The sequence below is a fragment of the Berghia stephanieae genome, chromosome 10, assembly GCF_034508935.2.
Source record: "Berghia stephanieae isolate SIO BIC M18660-M18661 chromosome 10, UCSD_Bste_1.3, whole genome shotgun sequence".
Taxonomy (NCBI): domain Eukaryota; kingdom Metazoa; phylum Mollusca; class Gastropoda; order Nudibranchia; family Aeolidiidae; genus Berghia; species Berghia stephanieae.
Window position 1 is genome coordinate 30,592,366 of NC_088369.1, and position 22,934 is coordinate 30,615,299.

The 22,934-nt window shown below is 39.6% G+C and overlaps 1 protein-coding gene across 1 annotated transcript in view; it reads left to right on the forward strand.

Moving 5' to 3' along the window:
- LOC144980959 (uncharacterized) overlaps nucleotides 1-21,947 on the forward strand; it is a 57,913-nt gene extending 35,966 nt beyond the window's left edge. Inside the window, exons 8-10 of the mRNA XM_078928971.1 lie at nucleotides 18,582-18,663; nucleotides 20,298-20,447; nucleotides 20,691-21,947. Of these exons, the coding sequence (XP_078785097.1) occupies nucleotides 18,582-18,663; nucleotides 20,298-20,447; nucleotides 20,691-20,853 (395 nt within the window). The 3' untranslated portion in view covers nucleotides 20,854-21,947. The remainder of the gene's footprint in view (nucleotides 1-18,581; nucleotides 18,664-20,297; nucleotides 20,448-20,690) is intronic.
- The last annotated feature ends 987 nt before the right edge of the window (nucleotides 21,948-22,934 follow it).

Here is a 22,934-nt window from a genome sequence, read left to right on the forward strand (position 1 = left end):
TGTGTATCTGGGTAAGTGTGAAGTGTGTAGGTAAGTGTGAAGTGTGTGTCTCAATCGAGAGGTCCACTCGGCTTTATATGAGCCGGGTCAGCTCGGGACGAGGCAGAGCGGAAGTAGGAATGACCATTGCCAAGGTCACTAGCCGTACGATTGTTTACGGCTAGAGATCCCTACACTGCTCCCCCCTCAAAAAGGGCAGGGTGGCTGGATGTGGGGTACTCACCTGCACCTTTCTGGAGCTCTCGGTATTACAGTGAACTAAAGGAGAGGAGCCCTTACCTAGGGCGTAGCAACAAAAAAAGGGGGGTAAAATAAAACAAGGAAGGCCCTTTCCTAGGGCCGAACAAAAAATAAAGAAGGCCCTTACCTAGGGCTAAAATAAAAGGAAAGCCCTTTCCTGGGGCTGGGGCAAAAATAAATCTATTTACACGGTTGCTCGCCCAAGCACCTAGCTGTCTAAGACAGAGCTGTGGAGGGACAGCTCCATCGAGGGCTCTCTCTCCTTCATTCTTTTATTCTCCTCCCGGAGACGGGTGACCTCAGCCGCCTCGGTCCGGAGGGAGGCCAGCTCCTGCCTGGCCCTCTTAAGCTGATTCCGCAGGCTGCGGAAGTCCCCCCGGCGGCGGCGAGATCTGTCTCGGCGGTCGGCTTGCTCTTGCTGGTCCTCCCTCCTACGCCTGCTGGGAGGCCGGTCGCGGCTCTGTCGGGCGGGGTACTCGTTCTTTGGGCCCGACGGGGCGAGCGGGACCGTCTCCTACGGTCACGGGGCCTCCGTTCCTGGTTAGAGTTAGAGGCGACGGCGGAGGTCCGGGATCTATTCCCAAGTCTCGAGGTGTTTGGAGGAGTCCTCGAGCGTCTAGTGGAATTTCTCCAGGGCTGCCTGCGATTCCGAATCGCGTGCTCCGGGTTACGCCCCGGAGGAGAGCGCCTGCCGGCCGCTCTCAGCATCTCTTCTCGGAACCGCAGGAAATCCCGGAAGAGGGTCACATCCCGTGAGAAAGAGGTCATCTGCGGAGATTAAAGAAAAAGATCAGTGAGAACAGGATGGGCAAATGAAAGTGTTCAGTTGCCTCGCTTGGTTCCTCGTCAGGTTGACACACCTGCCGTGGAACCTGTCGAAACACCTGTCGCACGCAACCATGAGGTCTCCATCGTCCGGCTTTCCACAAGTACAGTACGTAATTTCCTGGCCAGACTCGATGGCCTCCCTTTCCTTTCGGATCCAGGCTGGGATAGTCCGGTCCCAACATGGCTTCAGGTGGTCATAGTTGACTGTCTTAATCTCCGAGTTCCTGAATTTGACAATGTATGTGGCGGGGGGCAGGACCGTGGAGATGATGGCTGGTCCAGTCCATACAGGTTTCAGCTTACTGGACTTTCCTTTCACATTCGATTTATCCAGGTAATAAACCGCCTGTCCCCTCTTGAAGGAATGGACGTGGGCTTTGATGTCGTAGTCCCTCTTCGTCTTCTTGAGCTCAGTTCGGAGGGTGGTTCTCGCAGTCTCGTGGGCTATCTCTAACCCCTGCTGTAGAGAGTTGACATAATCTTCAGGAGACTGTGGGTTTGTACGTTTCCCTGGTATAACCAATTCCACCGGTGTGCTCAATTCCTTCCTAACATCAATTGTGTTAAAGGCGTAGGTATGACAAGGAGGTTTCGTGGGCCTTCGTCTCTTCTGTATAAGGCTCCATCGATCAGGAAGAACAGGTTGCGGTGCACCCAGTAGAACTTTTCTTCCTGGCCGGACAACATCAAGTCCGACATTTCTGGGTCTGCTCCTAATTTCAACCATAATAGCAGGTGATGATCATCCGACTGCAGCTTCCTGACATCCTCCATGTCAATGTCGTCAAGGCCAACTTGTGTCGAGTCGTCTTGTCTTACGACTTGTATTTTGTGTCCACCCTCATTGTAATATTCAACCCATTGACAATTGTGTCAGGGGACCTGAGGGGGACAGCACAGCTCACTCCTGACGTCATCCGGGTAGAGTTGTTCGATCCTCTGATCTGTCGCACTTGCGTCCACCCTCGTTTATGATATTCGACCCAGTGACAATTGTGTCAGGGGACCCGAGGGGGATAGTGCAGTTCCTTCCTGACGTCATTCGGGCAGTGTCGTCCAATCTTCTGAGCTGTGTCCTACATCCGCCCTCGTTTATAATATCCAACCCAGTGACAATTTTGTCAGGGGACCCGAGGGGGACGACGTTGTTTACTTCTGATTCAAAGGTTCCCCATCTCTCCTGTGTTCGGGTGCAATATGCACATCCGCCACAAGGCAATTCTGATAATGCCTTGTGAGGACGGTAGTGTTGGCAAGTGTCCGTCGTGGGAGGTCGAGATAAGGCATCAGCATTCATGTGCAGTGAACCAGAGCGGTGAACTATCCTCATGTTGTATTGACTGAGTTCTTCGATCCATCGGGCCAGTTGGCCCTCAATCCTCTTGAAGTTCATGAGCCAAGTAAGGCAGCGATGATCCGTTCATACAGTGAATTCGCTGCCTAAGAGGTAGTGACGGAAGTGATTGGTAAAGCGCACAATTGCAAGTAGCTCCTTCCTGGTAGTGCAATCGCGCCGCTGAAGGGGTGTAGACCTGTAAATTCTCAGTCAATTAACTGAAATCAGTCAATTCGTCAAATTCAAATATTTTTTAAAAGGGAAGAAAGAAATGAATAAAGAAAGAATTCATGAATCGTCGTCGATTGACTGTAAAGTTAACTAGGAATGTTCCACAGCCCCACGCATAGCTCATGGGCCGTTTATATTAATGATGGATATATATTGCCAAGGCTAAGCGACGCTTTTTAGAATTGCCGTGTCTGAACACACCCCAGTGTATTTTCACACAGCCTTCGTGAAATTATTTTTTCACTTTCGAAACCTGTCGTAGCCAATTTTAACTGAGCCGCCGAGCGATAAATTTCACTGTTTCGTCTAAGCCAAAATTGACCACATTTACTTGAAGGACAGGAAAAGTATGAGAAAGAAAAATTCGAAACACCTGAAGTTCGTTATGTAGACACCTTCAAATCGAAAGTTAAATGATTGCTACAAGCACATCTCGATTACCTCATGTTGTAAACAAACTGGTTGACCGTTTCTAAGTTTCTTCACTGATTGGGTACCTAATTACAAGGAACAATGGTAAGTAACCTAATTAATTCCCCCGCAATTTAGTTTTCTGCCATTGCTTTGCTCAAGTGAGCTTGCTGTTTACCTTTCATTTTGATTCTTTGGATTTTACCGCTGCCGCTACGACGAATTACGAAGAGTTTCAGTTTCAGTTTCAGTCAATTTTTATAGAGTTCATTTACAGGTCTAGGGGTGTCAGGGTGAAGCTCCCATATGCAATCACCTTCTCTTCCTCTTCTTGGATCTGAATCAACTCGGCTCCAATGGCGCAATCTGAAGCATCAGTATCGAGGATGAAGTGGCTTGTCGTAGTGGGAATGGCCAAGACCGTGGGGAAGTAAGGCGTAGCTTGATCTCCTCAAAGGCTGCCTGCTGCTCATCACCCCAGATGAAAATTTTCTTTCTCAGAAGTCGTGCGAGGGGTTCTGATATTCCGGCAAAATCCTTTACGAAGAAGCGGTGGTAATTAGCTAAGCCCAAAAAACTTCTCCATTCCCTTAATGACGTAGGTGCTGGCCGATTCCGTACAGTGGCAATTGATTCCTCTGTCATAGACAACTGGTTTCTTCCTACCTTCCTACCAAGAAGTTTAGTTTCTTTCCTGAAGAGCTCACAGTTCCTGGGTTTGAGCTTCAGCCGGAAGGCACGAAATCTGGAGAACACTTCCCTCAAGTTGTTGAAGTGGTCCTGGAAGGACTTCCCCAGTACACAGACGTCGTCCAAGGCCAAGACAGAGTTCCAGTGTAAGTCCTTCAAGACGAGGTCCATTACTCTGCTGTAGGTGCTTCTAGAATTGCAGAGTCCAAATGGCAGCTTGTTGAATTCAAATAGGCCCCTCCTCGTCCTGGATAAAGTCTAGATGGTGGGGCTTCTTTACATTTCTGCACTCTGGTGCTGGGTTCGAATCCCCACTGTCTCCTAGTGCCAAGGCTTCCTTATTTCTTATATCAGCAGTGCTCGTCGGCATCGAAAGGGTCCTTGGGTTCTGGAGCATCAGTGAAGGTATCTTCCATTTTGGGCACCGTGAGTGTAAAATAATAATTATTGGCTTCCTGAGGCTGCAGAGACTTCATAAACTTAACGATGTTCTTGGTACTACAGAAGTCTTTCTTGGTCATCTATACTCTCCTGATAGGGCAGGACGAACTGTCTGGCAGTCTGCCCAGAGACAATAATCCATGGGCTGCTCAAAAGAGCAGTAGTCCATTAGAATTTATTCACCATGATGATATTCACTGACACGATTATCCTTATCTTCTGAGAATAGACTATGGGAAACAGTGTCAGTAACAAATAAGCAAATCATAGTGTAACCTTAAGGAACTATTACGCCATGCAAGCTAAAAGCACAAAACAAAAATCAAGCGGGCTTAAAGCCAAGTAATAAAACTAGCACAAGCATGAAGCCAAAAACAATATAATTAGGCCAAGCTCATGCCAAAGCAAGCAAATGAATCAAGCTGCAAACAAGCTACGCTCTGTAAAAATATAATATATGAACATTTGTATATAATAGAGTAAAGATCACAGAGTAATTTAATGATAACAACAATCTATACATCTTCACAACAAAACAATTGCTCCAGGTCGCAGTCATGGCTATGTCGTGCACCAACACTTCACTGACCCATGGTGCGCGACCTGAGCATAAACATCACAATATGTATCATGTGATTCACTGAGAATTAGGTCCTCCAACTCGAACCTTGGTCGCAACAGATAATGCACCAACATCTCTCTGCGCAGGCCACCAAGCTCGAGTGACCATCAAACTCAGTGAATCCAAACTATCATCAGATGGTTGCTTCCGAGTGGTCATCTCCACAGCTGCAGCCATGGTCAGGACATGCTCCGACATGTCACTGCACCATGCTGCCCAATCACAGTGGCCTTACGAAAACAAACCCAGATAACTAACACTATTGGTTGGTCTGTCACTCGAGGCCACTGCATGGTCAGGTCATGCTACAACATCTCGCTGCACCATGCTCCCTGACCTGAGTGACCTCCAACCAATAAAACCACAAAGCAATTATCAATAATAACATAGGGTTGTTTATTGCAGGATAGTCGCTCCCTAGGCCGCAGCCATGGTCGGATCATGCTCCGACATCTCACCGCACCATGCTGCCCAGCCCGAGCGACCATCAAACAACAAATCAAAAAATGAAAAATCAGGTACAAATAATAATGTATGGTCTATTGAAAGATCGGCCACTCCCCAAGGCCGCAGCCATGGTCGGATCATGCTCCAACATCTCACCGCACCATGCTGCCTGGCCCGAGTGACCATCAAACAATAAATCAAAATTTAAATGCTCAAAGAACTATCAAATCAAAAGCCATGACAAGCAACATACAAATAATCATGTGTAGTCTATTGAAAGATAGGCCACTCCTCAAGGCCGCAGCCATGGTCGGATCATGCTCCAACATCTCACCGCACCATGCTGCCTGGCCCGAGTCGCCATCAAACAATAAATCAAAATTACACAAATACTAAAATAAAAAATTAGGTATGGTCTATTGAAAGATAGGCCACTCCTCAAGGCCGCAGCCATGGTCGGATCATGCTCCAACATCTCACCGCACCATGCTGCCTGGCCCGAGTCGCCATCAAACAATAAATCAAAATTACACAAATACTAAAATAAAAAATTAGGTATGGTCTATTGAAAGATAGGCCACTCCTCAAGGCCGCAGCCATGGTCGGATCATGCTCCAACATCTCACCGCACCATGCTGCCTGGCCCGAGTAGCCATCAAACAATAAATCAAAATTATACAAATACTAAATTAAAAAATTAGGTATGGTCTATTGAAAGATAGGCCACTCCTCAAGGCCGCAGCCATGGTCGGATTATGCTCCAACATATCACCGCACCATGCTGCCTGGCCCAAGTAGCCATCAAACAATAAATCAAAATTATACAAATACTAAATTAAAAAATTAGGTATGGTCTATTGAAAGATAGGCCACTCCTCAAGGCCGCAGCCATGGTCGGATCATGCTCCAACATCTCACCGCACCATGCTGCCTGGCCCGAGTAGCCATCAAACAATAAATCAAGAAAAAAAAACAGACTTAAAAAAAATAAAAATGAACCACACAAATCACCAAGGGATCCTCTCAGGAGAGGAAGGTGTGTGAAAGAAAAATAATAACTGATGATATATTATAATAAAATCAATAGAAAGTGTAACCACAATCACAATGTAGCACTGGACAAACAAAATCAAGTCAAGGACAGATCAGATCACAAGAACTCAACTAATCACAGTCATAAGCAGTAAACAAAGTCAAGTCAAGGACAAAGCAAATCACAAGAATACAACTATCACAGTCATAGGTAATAAACAAAGTCAAGTGCAGGACAAAGCAAATCACAAGAATTCACAATAAATTACCAAAGATATAAACTAATCACTAATCAGTTATGGGCAATAACAAAACAACAAAAAATATTTCCAGTAAAAAGAATAAAAAAGAAATCAAATGTAAAAAAAATAAATTTTTTTAAATCATGAAACATGACACCGTCCACAAGGTCACCAGACAGGTGTGACCTTGGAGTCAAGGACAAGGACGACCTTGACACGATCAAACAAAATTCACGAACTGAAATTCCCTACAGCTGAAAGAAAAGGGAAGGGGGCGTGGTCATACATATCAATATCACCAATATCACAGCACAGAATTCATTCAAGATTGAATATAAGAATTATAGTGGAAAATACACGATGAAAAATAACGAAGTATTCACACGGTAAAAATCAACGAAATTCGAACTTCCATTCAACAAAATACAACGGTAGGAAATAATAAAATGGATAATGTAAAAAGTAGAAAAAAGCATCCTGCTCGTGACGCCATTGTAGTAACTACCGTGATTGCCAGAACTCGGTATTCTGGCTGTAGGACTCCATGGCTAGGATGGGTCCAGATGGCCGGTGAATCGTGATTCTGAGTTAAAAATATATATTAAATAGATAAAGTTATAGTTAGTATAAAAATATGGCTTACCCTGAATCTAGTTAGTCGTAATGGTAGATAGGTATGGTCGCAACAGATATGGTATGGTAGATAGTTTAGTGTAGAGCTTGAAGTGTGCAGTAGGTAGTCTGTAGGTAAGTGTAGTGTGTATCTGGGTAAGTGTGAAGTGTGTAGGTAAGTGTGAAGTGTGTGTCTCAATCGAGAGGTCCACTCGGCTTTATATGAGCCGGGTCAGCTCGGGACGAGGCAGAGCGGAAGTAGGAATGACCATTGCCAAGGTCACTAGCCGTATGATTGTTTACGGCTAGAGATCCCTACAGGAGCCTTATTTTCCCCCTTGTGGGCAAGAAAGTAGAGCTATGTTTTAAGGTCTTGCAAGAAGCAAAATTTTTTTTGGATTGTATTGCGAGTATCAAGCAGCTCAACTTGCTTGCCTGCCATGACACAAAATATTTTGTATGTCAGGGGTGAGAATCTTCCGCCTAAATGGTAGTTTATCTCCCCCCATCCCCATCACAATTCCTCCTTTTTCAATTTTTTTGGATAAATAAACAGTGATTATCCGGGATTTTGAGAATTTCTCAAACTTTCTGCCAGACAGAATGGCACCAGATGTCACATTTGACACAGAAGACCAGTGGTGTTCTTTGATTAGTCAGTTGATGGTTGAAGGGAGGGACAAATGGGTCTGGATTTTTTTTTTCTCTGTTGTAGGTAACTATTGCCTTTTTAATCTCTCTCTCTCTCTCTCTCTCTCTCTCTCTCTCTCTCTCTCTCTCTCTCTCTCTCTCTCTCTCTCTCTCTCTCTCTCTCCCTCTCTCTCTCTCTCTCTCTCTCTCTCTCTCTCTCTCTTTTTTTTTTTTTTTTACTCTTTCCCTTTGCTTTTCTTTCTATTTCTCTTTTCTTCTTTTTGAAAAATGTAGAATTCATATGATCAATACATAAATTATTCTCGTCTCCCCTCTCTCTCTCTCTCTCTTTCTTTCGCAACCATCCATTAAATCATCTGGTTATACAGAGATAATCTATTAGAATAAAGCAATGGTGATTGGCTTAGTTTACTCTTCTTTCTTTTTACCTTTGGACCATGGCTTTAAATCTGAGGGATTCTTAGGTTGTATTTATAAGCTGAGTAACCACTAGGTTTCGGTAACAAAGATATAAAATCAAAACAAAACAACACTTTTGGGCGTTTTATTTGAATAACATTGTAGGCCTTTAACATGTGGAAAGGACAATTCATTAAATGTTTACAAAAAGTCAATTTATTTCTAATAATAAGAATGGATTTAAACTAGAAATAGTAATATATTACATAATACTAATACAAAACTATGTTCCTGTTATTTTTACACTTTGCTTGTGTTTGATCGATAGACCGAGACATTTCCTCATTTTTGACAAATTGCTATTATCATCACTGAATAAAAAACACTCACCAAAGCCACTACTTCAACATCTCTACCACAACTACTATTACAACCACCACCACATCATCATCCCTACCACCACTACTACTACAAATAACACCACATCATTCCTACCACCACTACTACTTCAACTACCACCACATCATCATTCCTACCACAACTACTACAACTACCACCAAACAATCATCTCTAAGACCACTACTAATTCAACCACCACTCCATCATCAACCCTACTACCACTACTACAACCACCACCACATCATCCCTACCACCACTAACTACTACAACCACCACGACATCATCATCCCTACCACCACTCCTACTACAACCACCACCACACCATCATCCCCAGCAGCACTACTACTATAAATAACACCACATCATCACTACCACAACTACTACTACTACCACTACTACAACTACCACCACACCATCATCCCTACCACCACTACTACTACAACCACCACCACACTATCATCCTTTCAACCACTACTACTACAACCACCACACCATCATCAACCCGACTACCATTACTACAACCACCACACATCATCATCCCTACCACCACTACTACTACTACTACAACCACTAAATGCTGTAATTGCGCTTTCAACTTTTGAAATTCCACTGAGTCGTGTCAGAAATTTTGGATCGAATCTCAGTAAATTTTTGTGAAATTCAAGTTTATAGGTTATGGTCGCATGGATGGGTCATGATCTTCACAATGAAAAATTTCTTCCTTTTTTTGTGACCAGTCATTCTCACCCCTGTATATGCATGCAAGTTAGTACAGTGAGCTAATTCTCAGGTCATTGGTCAATCAAAACAAAAAAAGGAAACTGTAGTCTTACTTTGATCTAAGACCAGATATCATTTTTATCAAATGACAAGCGATGACAATGCAATTATTTCATCTACTGTAATATTGGATGGAATTCCTTGAGAGAGTGCGCATGCCCCGGCAGATCACTTTGTGCCTTGCTTCCGGCAGCTAATCGGTCGTAGATGTTGATTCTTAGAATTTTTTGTGCTTTTTAATCGATTTCAATCAGACTATTCATTAGTTTATTTTGTGTAATTTGGATTATTATTCATGTGATATTTCGTGTGAATAACTTTCAATTTCCATTCTGTGGATTTACCCAATAATTTAATGATGAATTCTGCTTTTGTTGCTGACCCACCTTGTGCTAGTTCTACTAACAATGGTGACAGTGAAACGAAATTAAACAATACCCCTGTGTCACCAAAAAAGAAAATTGACAAAGGAAAAGGAAAAGGGAAAAGTTCCAGGGCAAAAACGCAGGAGGTGCCTTCAAGTGATAAGGACTTGCTAGATATAAAAAAAACAATTAAATGTTTTGATGGGATTAGTGCCCATCGTGACCCAATTAAAGGATGCCTATGACACCTTTAATGAGGTCAGTGACACTGACAACACCAATGCCTCGGCCATTGGTAATGAAAATGTTGGCATGCCTTCTCAAGTCAACGCCTCGGCCGTTGACCTCTGTGAGGATAGTGATAGTGTTGTTGTGCCAACTGCTAGCACCTCGGCTGCTAACTTAAGATATTTTGAGGATGTCACAGGGACAGTAGAGGTTTCACAAAAATCAATTTCTGGACAATATTGCGATGGGGATTGAAAAAACACTGTCTGAGGGGATGTCTAATGGAAAATGGGCGGAGATAGTCAGTAAATACAATACCCCTTCTAACTGTGATGGGTTGGCTGTGATCCCTTGCAATGAGGAAATTTTTAAAACCTCCTCTGCCTCGAGCAGATTTCGTGACACTTCCCTCCAGAATATTCAATCGATGTTAACAAAAGGGTTGACGGCTGTTTCTTTCGCCATGGATGCCATGTCGAAGAATGTAGATAGTAACAACTCTGTTCTGGAACCAATTTCAGACGGCATTGTTATGCTTGCCAACGCTTCGCATAACCTTGACTTATTTCCTCGTCAAGCTTTTAAACTAGATCTTAGAGATGACCTTAGTGCCCTATGCTCCCCATCATTGCCTGTTTCGGGTAAACTTTTCGGAGACAATGTTAAGAAACGAGTTAAGGAGATCTCCGACACCTTGTCCCTTAGTCGATCCACTCGTCGATTTCAACCATATAATGTAAACTACAACAAGAAATTTCCTTTTTTAGGCAAAAGCCCCTACTGGAGAAACCGGGGAGGGGGGCAGTCTCAGTCACACCGTCATCAACAAAACAACAAACAAAACAACTTTGATCGTCAACAAAATCAGCTGAGGAGGAAGTAGATAATAGTAATAAGGTCGTGTTGTCAGGAGGAAAAACTAAATGATGTATTGATGCATGGAGAGAATTTACTTTTGATAAATTCATACTTCAGTGTATTTCTGGTTGTGTAATTGATTTTTTATCCACCCCTTGTCAAGTGTCTTTACCACATAAAATCGTATACAACACAGTCGAAAAATTAGCGTTAGATTCCATGATGAAAGAATTTCTTAAAGAAGGTGTTATTGTTAAATGTGCTAGAGAAGAGAATGACTACATTAATAATGTTTTTTTACGTGAGAAACGTTGCTTGATGGTGGTGCTAAGAAATTCAGAATGATTTTGAATATAAAAAAGCTTAATACTCATGTTAGATATGTCCACTTCACATTTCAAACTTGCTTTGACTTAGTGGATCCTTGTTGTGTTATGGCATCTTTAGACTTGGCCAATGCTTATCATTCTGTCCCTATTCACCCTGACTATACGGAATTCTTTAAGTTTGTTTATGACAATGAATTTTACAAATATCCTGGTTACCCCAAGGCTTTAGAGATAGTCCCAGAATCTTCACACAGATCATGAAGCCTATTTTGGCTTTTCTACATAGCAAGGGCATTATATGTAGCCTCTATATTAATGATTTCTTCATTCTCGGATCTAGTTGGGAAGAATGTCACTTAAATGTGAAATTTGTTGTTAACATGTTAACATCATTGGGATTTTATATTTCTGATAAATCGAATTTTATTCCTTCTCAAACTATTGAGCACTTGGGTTTTGTTATTAACTCAGTTTCTTTATCGGTTTGTTTGTCTAATAGGAAGAAAGAACATATTGCCTCCGTTCTTAACAACATCAATCACTCCATGTCAGTTAGGAGTCTGGTCAGTATCATTGGTATGTTAGTCGCTTGCTTGCCTGCAGTTGAATACGGTCCATTATTCTACAGACATCTTGAAGTTCTCAAGATAAAGGCTTTGCATAAAGAGTATAATTTTGATAGAGTTATTCAGCTCTATGAGGACGCGGTTGAAGATATTTCATGGTGGATTTCGGAAGGCCTTCATAGTTCTAAGCTACTTAGTCATGGCACCATTATACATTATTAGGACTGATTCCTCTAGTTTTGCTTGGGAAGCTACTATGAATGATATTGTTACTAATGGTATGTGGTCGGATGAGGAACGTAATCATCATATCAATGTCCTAGAACTCAAGGAGGCTCTCTTAGGTATTAAATCTTTATGTAAAGGTCTTTCTCGTTGCCATCTTCGTATTGAACTTGATAATACAACTGCTGTGGCTTATATTAACCACATGGGGGGTACCCATTCTCATCAATACAATTCTGTTACTAAAGAGCTTTTTCTATGGTGCAAGAACAAATTTATTTGGCTGTCGGCTAGCCATATTCCGGGTGTCCTTAATACTGATGCGGATATTGCGAGCAGGACAATTTCTGTCGATACTGAATGGACCTTAAATAAGAACTGTTTTGATAAGTTGTGCTCTTCCTTCGGTACGCCTGAGATTGATTTATTTGCATCTAGAGTCAACTTCCTTCTTCCAAAATATATGTCTTTATACCCTGATCATGATGCTGTAGGCATTGATAGTTTTCTTCACTTGTGGAGAGGTTATGTTTATATTTTCCCCCCTTTTAATTTAATCTCTAGGGTCCTTCAGAAGATAATTATGGACAAAACGGAAAATGTTCTGTTAATAATACCCATTTGGCCAACTCAGTCCTGGTTCCCAAAGTTAATGAAAATGAAAAAAAGGAGATCCTGTTTATCTCCCAAAGTCAAAAAGTTTACTCAGGCTTCCATCCGACAAAACGGCGATTCATCCTCTTTTTCCAAAACTAAGGCTGATGGCTTGCAGCTTATCAGGCGCAACCTAAAACTTCAGGGGATTCGTAGTGTGTCACGTAAGATTATTATGAGCAGTTGGAGGAAGGGTACCATTAAACAATATAACATTTATTTATGAAAATTCATTGTGTTATGTGAGAATAAGAAATTAGATCCATCGAGTGTTAACTCAAACATTGCAGTTGAATATTTAACGGATTTATATCAAAGTGGTTGTGGGTACAGTGCTATTAACACGGCCAGATCTGCCCTTTCTTCATTCAGTGGAATAGGATCAGACCAATTAGTCATAAGATTTATGAAAGGAGTGTTCAATCTACGCCCAACTAGATCTAGATATTCGTCTGTATGGGATATTTCTTTAGTATTAGATTATCTTCGTGCATGCTCTCCTGCCCGGGAACTCAACTTATTGATGTTGGGTGCGAAACTTGTAATGTTATTGGCCCTTGTGACAGGCCATAGATGCCAAACTTTACATGCTTTATCCATCGATAAAGATTCTATGAGCATTTCTGTGAACCATGCAGAGTTTCGAATTACTATATTACTGAAACACAATACACCTAGTAACCCCCTTACTACTATTCATCTTCATTCATATAATGAGGACAGGAGGATTTGTGTTTTAACATACCTAAAAGCTTACATTAAGTGTACAAGGAACTTGAGATCTAGTAATGATCTTTTTATAAGTACTCAATTTCCTCATTTGGGGGTATCTAAAGAATCTCTCTCGCGATAGTGCGGAGCGGTCCCAAGCATGTTTAGGACCGCCAGTTCTACGGTCCCTGGGAAATGTGAACCGCAAGGACCGGTTCGAACCGGTTCGTTTTCGACATTGGCCAATCACAAGGCGTCCTTGGGACCGTCATACGATAGGATCCGGTCCTGCAGTAGATGGCTGTAGAACCGCTAAGTGTAAATGAGAGCGGAGAAGGTGTGTTGCCTCAAAACATGAAAATAGTGCTATAACACTATCCATTAAGCATGTGTTTGTGTGTGCGTATGTGTGTGTGCGTGTGTCTGTGAAGATTGATGAAGCGGGTCGGGTCAATGTTAGGGAGTGAAAGGAAAAGGGATTGTTAATATTTTGTGTCTGTGACATGCTGGACTAAAAGTATGGGAAGTGGGAAGAGTTTGTTTTGATTTTTTAAATTATTTTTTTTTGGGGGGGGGGGGGGGGGGGGTTGTTGTCTCCATTCCTTTTTTCTCTTTTCGTGCGGCTATGCGGTCTTGTGGTATGACACTCGCTTTCGGATCGGAAGGTCCTGGGTTTGAGCCTCGCTCGGCGCCTAGTTTAGTCCTTGAGAGACTCTTTACTCACATCCTATCACCGTACTCGGGTGTAAAATGAGTACCTGATCGTCAACATTGTTGTCTCTGTCGACATTGTTGTCTCTGTCTGAAAAAATTGTAACATCGCCTAACAGGCATCATGTCTCGTTCTACATGTTGTGTTGCTATTAGTCAGGGACCCATTGTAAAGCGCTTTGAGCACATATAGTGGATATTGCGCTATATAAAAGCTCACATTTTTTTGTTTCTTTTTTAATTTAAAAAAAAATTCTATCTTTGGATAGGACGCTGTCTATCCCAAAGTACTTTTTGCCAGATCTAACAAACCCAGCTACCCATTCACTGCTGAAAAGACAGAGATCAGAAGAAAAAAAGCTCGACTGCACCCGGGATCAATCTTTGGCCCCTTGCGTGTAAAGAGAGTGCTCTATCAAATGAGCTATCGGGTCCCCCAACTAATCTAATGGTGGTTTTTAAAAATACAGACATTATAATTGTTATTTTTGAAGAAAGCTATAGTATGTGAAACTTGTATCATTTGATTAGTTAAAACACCAAACGAAATAAAAATATTATTGTATCATCAAATGACAACAATGCGATAGAAAGGAGTGGTGACAACAGATAGCCAAAAGAAAAAAATCGCACCAGCTAGGTTCAAAATACACACGAACACACACATACACACAAACACACATCTTATAGTAGTCACATTCATTTCAAAGAATAACCCATTAGAGAAGAGGGGTGATGTCGTCAAAATAGATCATTGTCATTGCGATCATTAGTGTGTAGTAAATTAGGAAATTTACCCCGAGTAATGGAATTGTCCAAGGCGTCTCGCGGGGGGTTGGTGCGATTAATTAAGTGGGATGGGTGGTTAGGCGAACGACCTAGGCAAAAGAACCGAGAAAAGACAGTAAAGAAGCTAGAATCACTGGGACCGTTCAAATAGAAAGATAAGAAGTGAACCGTCAGCGGTTTTTCACCTTGGGACCGGTCCTCCGGTCCCAGCTAATGGACCGGTTCTTGGGACCAGTCCTCAGCGCGGCACTATCTCGCGATGGATTCGGCTCATTTTGAACAAATCTGGAATAGACACCAGAATTTATACAGCTCATAGTACCAGAGCAGCCTCATGTTCTTCAGCGGCTAAGAATATTGATGTATGGCAGGTGTTACGGACGGCTGGTTGGAAGAGAGAATCTACTTTCGCTCGCTTTTACAATAAACGTATTGAGCCTCACATTGACTTTGAATCTTTTGCAAGGTCTGTATTGTCCTCCAAAGCCGTTCCACTCTAAAGTCTCAAGGAATTCCATCCAATATTACAGTAGATGAAATAATTAAAAAATTATACGAGACTTACCTGTAAGGTGAAGTATGATGTGAATTATTTCATCTTGTAATATTGGAGGAATTACTTGCCCTCCCATTAGTATGTACAGTTTATTCTGCCTAAAAAATAATATAAAAGAAAAATATCACCTGAAAACAAAAAAATTTGTGTCGATGTAAATGGTTATAATAGCCCCAGGAGATACTCCTGTGTACTACGTTATCATGGGACCATCATTTCTTTCATCTTTCCCCATGCCGCATCCCTTACATGTTAAGATGTCTCCTGTCATAATACTAACCCTAACCCCTCCCGTCTCATAGTCAAACAAAAAACTTTCTGCCCTCTGCTCAGTTGGTAAATATTTTTTTCTCACCCCGCTATATTCACTTCAAAACTAAAACATCCGCTTACTTCTGCTTTCCTCTGCTTTCTTTGTATATTCATGATTTATGATGTAATCCATATTTCAGAGAACTTTTGATTTGAAGATTATGGTATTGATGATAATAATCACAATGATGATAATGAAAAAAAATTTTTTTTTTAAATGAACATTTTTTAAAGTGCATTTTCACGAATTAAACGTGTTCAAAGTGCTTCACATTATTTCATTTATTCCCCCAGCTGGCCATATCGAACCATATTTCCATTTCATGTCAGGCATCCTTTTTGTACTAATACTCATACAATATCCATCATTTTCTGTAACCAGGTACTCATTCACACCTGAGTCAATTATGATGGTGATGGTTACAATTATGATGATGGTGGTGGTGGTGGTAGTGATGATGATGACTTATGATATATACAATGCAAGCCGCTTAATTGGAACAGGGCTCATTATGCAGAAATCGTTCCAATTAAGCAGAGTTCCAATTAACTAATCCCACAAGTAGCTTCAATATTGGAACAACCGAATTAAGACTACATGCATTTCTTTTGTTGGTAATTATAACAATAGTGATACAGAGCAGCTTTTTAGTTGTTGCTTTAGAATTTTATCCTCCGTTTTTTTCATAACATTATTTGATGTTACATGTGTTTATGTAGGCATGATGATACGAAGAGAAGAGTAATCATATATAATGACCACTCATGTATAATAAACTGTCAACACTTCGTTCCCCAAAAGCAGGCCAAATGAATCAAAGACACATGAATCCTGTTCCACCATAAATTACAACACCTGTGGTCATATTGACAACAGACTGTGTTGATTCTTTTAAAAAAATTTTCTGTGTGTGCAGCTTTGTGGTCTTGTGGTATGACACTCACCTTCGAATTGGAAGGTCCTGGGTTCGAGTCACGCTCTGAGTGGCGCTTTGTAGAGTCCTTGGAAAACGCTCTTTACTTACATTCTGTCACCATACTAGGGTGTAAAATGAGTACCTGGTCATTAACAGCATCTCTGGCATCATGTCTTGTCTTACATTATAAGTGTTGCTGTTGGCTAGGGACCCTTGTAAAGTGCTTTGAGCACACATTTTGTGGATATTGCACTATATTAAAGTTTGTGGGCTGGGCAGGGTTTCCGACTTCCCATAGTGGGCAGGGAGTTAAATGCTGTGTCTTCTATCCCCCTGTATCTGTTTTCCAATTGTTTTCTGTCTTTGTCTTAGAATGAGATTACTTGGTTTTGTCCTGACCCTGGTCGGAGTCTTTGCCTGGGAGGGAAACAGTCAAATGTATCATTATAGTTTTGGGAGATGATATTCTTTTTCTTTGTAAATCATCTCTCTGTTCTGTACTGTTATTTTTTCATTTTTAACTGGTGTCTGGGTGAGACTTTTAGGTGATCTCAAAGTTCACTGATAGTTTACTCTTGGAATCTACATGTTTTTTCCTATTTGAACATTCCCCTTTGTCTTACTTTTTCCTCAAATCCTTTAGTTGTACATCTAGAATGTCTAAATACTAAATAATTTTCATCCTTTTTTACTGGTGCTGATATGACCTAAATGTGTTGGAAGCGCCGTAAAACCCTTAAAAACAAATACAAAACAAAGCTTGTGGAGTTTGTTTTTTATGTTTGTTTTGTTTTGTTAAATTCCATTTGTCAGTTTCTTTTGCATCTTATTTCAAACTAGAAGCCTTTCAGTGGTGATGTTCCTTAGATACAGAATCATATAGCATTGTTTACTTCTACCATTGTTTATCCAGACGAGAAGCTCAAAGACCTTATTATTATTATTATTATTATTATTATTATTATTATTATTATTATTATTATTATTATTATTATTATTATTATTATTATTATTATTATTATTATTATTATTATTACTGGGAGGGGTTCCTGACCTCCCATAGTGGGCAGGGGGGTACATTGTGTGTCTTCTATCCCCTTATCTGTTTTCCAACATGCTTTCTGTCTTTGTCTTGGAATGAGATTACTTGGTTTTGTCCTTGTCCTGGCCGGAGTCGTAGCTGGGAGGGAAACAGTCAAATGCATAGTTATTGTTTTGGGAGATGATATTTTTTTTTCTTATAAATCATTTCTCTGTTATGTATTATTTTATTTGTTATTTTCAATGTTTAATGTAAGCATTTGAGTGTATTCCTCTTTGTTGGATTTTGTGCTTGTGTCCGGATGAGACTTATAGGTGATCTTAAACTAAGTATATTGGTGGTATGCTCTTGGAATCTACATCTGATCCCTATTTGTTCCCAGTTCCCCTATATCTTACTTTTTCTTGGGTGCTTTAATTATAATTTTAGAACTTTTTACTATCCCATTTTCTTCCTTTTTACTGGCGCTGATATAACCTAAATGTGTTGCAAGCGCCGTAAACCCCTTAAAAACATAAAACATATTATTATTATTATCATTATCATTATTATTATTATTATTATTATTATTATTATTATTATTATTATTATTATTATTATTATTATTATTATTAATATTATTATTATTATTATTATTATTATTTTTATTATTATCATTATCATTATTATTATTATTATTGTTATTACTACTACTACCACTACAACTGCTACTACTACTACTACTACTACTACTACTACTACTACTACTACTACTACTACTACTACTACTACTACTACTACTACTATTATCATCAATACTATAACCGTTTTTGTTGTTTTTGTTATTGTTTAGAAAAATGCCCATAGCAAATTGATGTCCTGCCTTTATCATTTTTAAAAGTTTATGTTTATGACTTAATTGGCACGTCAGAGTGGTTCTTCCTTCACTGCATGAATGTTATCTCTCTCTTGTTTTAGAACCTTCAGCAAGTGGGCAAGATGATGGAGATTCAGTGGGACCTCAGCCTTATGTGGAGACAAATGCCTTGACTCAGAAAGAGTGAGTTTTATTTGATATATTGTCTTACTTATTTATTCAAATTAGAGACCATCTGAGTTCAAACCTTTTGATTTGACATGCTCATCATATGTAAGTAGCTGTTGAAAGAAACAAAAGTGAGTTGCTGGTATGTAGTATACCTGCTATTTATATTCGATAAAGTGATGTTTTAGTTTCTTTGAGTGTCTTTATTACTAAGTAAAGGCAAAAACATATCAATAAAAAGTAAAAACTCTCCTCTATCTTCAAGAACTAATCACTTTGTTCTTAATTATGTCATGTGGTCACAATCCAATCAGAGAGCGAGAGGAAAGTTTTTCCCAAAACTCGTTTACTTTGACTATTAAATGCATTTTTCTCAAAACTGCAATTTTCGTCACTAAAAACCTATCTCCTCCCTCAGTTTTCAACCAATCTTCTTCAAACTTTCCACAAATGAGTGTCATACAAATACGCAGGTCCTATAGGAGTCGGATTGTTAAAAAAAAAAATATGTTATGAGTAATTTGAAATGATGTAACTTTTTTTCAAGGGGAATAATCGAGTAATAACTTTGAGCTTAATTTTTAAAGTTTCTAATAAAAAAAATTAAAAATCGGGCTTCTAGAGCCTCTTTATTTTCCTTTTTTCTACCTCTGGCCAAAATATTACGGCAATCGGTTGATAAACAAAAAAAACTTTGACTTTTTAAGATTTGTTTATTTTCCAATATTGCGTCGTTTCCATAGCAACGGGCAACTTTTTTTCGAAAAAAATTATATGCAATCATCCTTCCCAAACATATACAATATGACTGTGCATAGAAGTTTAGAATATTTCATCAAATTAAAAAAATGACCCTTTAGTGTCGCTTGAGCGGAGATGGTGTGCGATTGTATAGAAATAATTTAGTTTTTCAGTAATGTGTAGCGTATAAGTGGTGTGTGTGATTAATCTATGCGCAATTAAGCGGAGTGAACTGTACTATCAATACTACTACTACTGTTACTACTGCTAGTACTACTACCATTAATACTAATTCAACGACTAGTACTACTACTTCTACTGCTACTACTACTACTACTATTAACACCAATACAACTACTACTACTACTACTACTACTACTACTACTACTACTACTACTACTACTACTACTACTACTACTACTGCTACTACTACTACTACTACTACTACTACTGCCAATACTGCTACCAACACTACTACAAGTTACTACAACTACCGCTACTACTACTACCATTAACACTAATACAACAACTACTACTACTACTACTACTACTACTACTACTACTACTACTACTACTACTACTACTACTACTACTACTACTACTACTACTACTACTACTACTACTACTACTACTACCTTACTACTACTCCTACTACTACAACAAAAACAACAACTACTACTACTATTTCCACTACTCCTACTACTACAACAACTACTACTACTATTTCCACTACTAGTACTACAGGCCTGTAAATCCTCCTGCTTTGCACATATTACCAAATGGTGCAATTAGCCTCTTTAAATTTTTGATTATAGAGAATTGACTGAAATAACTTTAAGATGGACAGGTTTTTCTTAACATTCTTTTAGAATTTACTAAATGCTTCCATGGCATATTTTTGTCCTCAGTTTTGGTCGAGCTTTGTTACCTGGTGAAGGTGCTGCTATGGCTGCCTATATTGCAGATGGAAAACGAATTCCTAGGCGTGGTGAGATTGGTTTGACTCCTAACGAGATTGAAGCCTATGAAAATGTTGGCTATGTCATGAGTGGAAGCAGGTATGTATTTCTTTTTGATTCTATGTTGTCATTTTCTCTATGCTTTTCTATACCAAACATAATAAGATGATGTTGTTCCCTTTGTAATTTTTTCTCTCTCCTGCATTGTTTACAGTGATTCCGTATTACCTGCCAGTTTTATTTTATTTGTTTGTTTATTTATATATGTGTTTGCCTATATCTATTGATTTTTTGGCTTGATTGTTGTGTTGTTATCAATGCCTTTTTAAAAATTTATTTCAGGCATCGACGAATGGAGGCAGTCCGTCTGAGGAAAGAGAACCAGATTTACAGTGCAGACGAGAAAAGAGCTTTAGCTACCTTCAACCACGAGGAGAGAAGCAAAAGAGAAGCCAAGATTCTTTCACAATTCAGGTCTATGGTTCATGAGAGGCTGAAGCACTAACAAGTATCTTGTTTGCACTACAGGAAAGAAACTTTTTTTTCAATATCATGGGAATAATAGAGTCAAATACTAAACATGGACTAAAAGTGACCAAAATTTAAAAGAAAAAAACTATTTTTCTTCAATAAAGACTAAAAATGGTCAAAATTTAGAATCAAAGAGCATGTTCCCAGATTTCCAAATAAATGGAACCACATTGGATAACAATACAGTCACTCCCACAAGAGGTCATTGCTGTAGTCTTCTTTATCTATTCTCTAGCTGCAGTCAGTCAAGCAATTGCTCTAAATAATAGATTTAAAAGTGATAAACCAAACTACTCATGAAACATTGAATTATAACCCAGCGGTTTACAATAATAAAGCTTCATAATTCCTGACATTGGTTTATGATGCAGACACCGGGGGTAATAACTTCATTGCCTTGCAAATATTCTCTCTATTAAAAGCTGGTGTACTCTTTTTCAGTCTTAAAATTTGTTGTGATCATTTAAGTTTATCCATCTTCACAAGATCTTCTGCTTCTGTATTCTGTATTTGGTGGGACTTTTCAAATTAAACACATTCATAGATTGCTCTCGTGTAACCTACTCCTATTCCCTCTGTGAACTATTCCCTTTGACTTACTTTTTCCTAGATGTTGCAGATCTTTTAACTGCAGATCAATACTCTTTTGTCTTCCATAATTTCCTAATGACTGACTCTGAAATGGCCTACAATTGGCACTATAACCCCCCCCCCCCCCCAAACACACCAAACCTAGCACATTCTTATCTGGAAGATTAACTACCAGGCTATACAGTGGAAACCACATAAAATCAACACTCTTAAAGTCAACTTCTTATAGTCAATAACTCCTTTTGTTCTTTATCAAAGTATGTTTCATTAATAATGGATAAACTCAAGCTTGCTTAAAGTCAACCAATATTTCTGGTCCAGCAGTGTTGGTTTTATCAGGATTCCACTGTATTCCATTTTTGCTATTGTTAGATAGCTGTGCTCATACATAGTAAGCATTAATGAGTTCCGACCATTCACTTTTTAGGATAAAATTGTACAGAATAAAATAAATTCCCTAAAGCTATGATGATTCAAGCCTGTCTTCTTTTTCTGTTTCTTTTTTTTTTTTTTGAGTGCAGTCGAGGATAGATATATCGGCACTGTCAGGGCCACGATAAAATGTCTATTTAAGCGTTATGTCGATTATATCCATCCTTCCAAAAAATGAAAGTGAAACTAAAGGAAAAAGCAGGAAAACAATGGGAGTGGACCTGGATGATTTGATGGCCCTCAAAGGGAGTCGATTTTGAAATTCAGGATGTTACGGTTGATTCGACTTAAAAATTCAGTTATTGTGGTCCGTTTCTGAAGATCAGGATTAATTTTATAGATGCTCTCCTCAGCATTGGCAATAACGTCAATTAAGTGCTCTCAGAATCTTGTTGTGCAAAGTAGTGACAAGCATGTATCAAGGCTGAGTACCGGTAATAGCAGCACTGACCTGGCTAATCATTTCTCAAGATCTAGAAGCTGATGGTGCTTCATATACTATAAGACTATAGAGAGAAATAGGAAAGATAGTCACTAAGGGTCAAAGCCTTGGTCTCATTACCGACACTCAGCAATACTAGCAAATATAGATCATGGTATTATCAAAGCAGATAGTGAAGACAGGTAGACAGTCTCACATATAGTGGAATGATTGTAGATAGTCCAATAGCTAAGTAATATTGGGAAAAGGGTGAGCTGCTAGTGGAACGAAAAACAAGGAAACAGGCAATTATCCTCATAAAGACTAAAAATGATCAAAATTTAGAACCAATCCTTGCTACCTCCCCCTCCCCCAGGCCTAGTGCAAAGTGTAAACAGCATGTGGCCTTGACAGTTGCTATAGTGGCATTATATCTAATGTCAGCAGCATATTGGCTTGAAATTTAGTTGATATAATTTTGTGTTTGAAATACAGTAATCGTGTAAATATTAACAATGACGAGCTTAGGATCATCACAGAATGGCAAAGGAATTCGATGTAGAACGTCTGGTTAGCGGTAATTTTTAAAAACCAAACAGCAATCCTGTCAA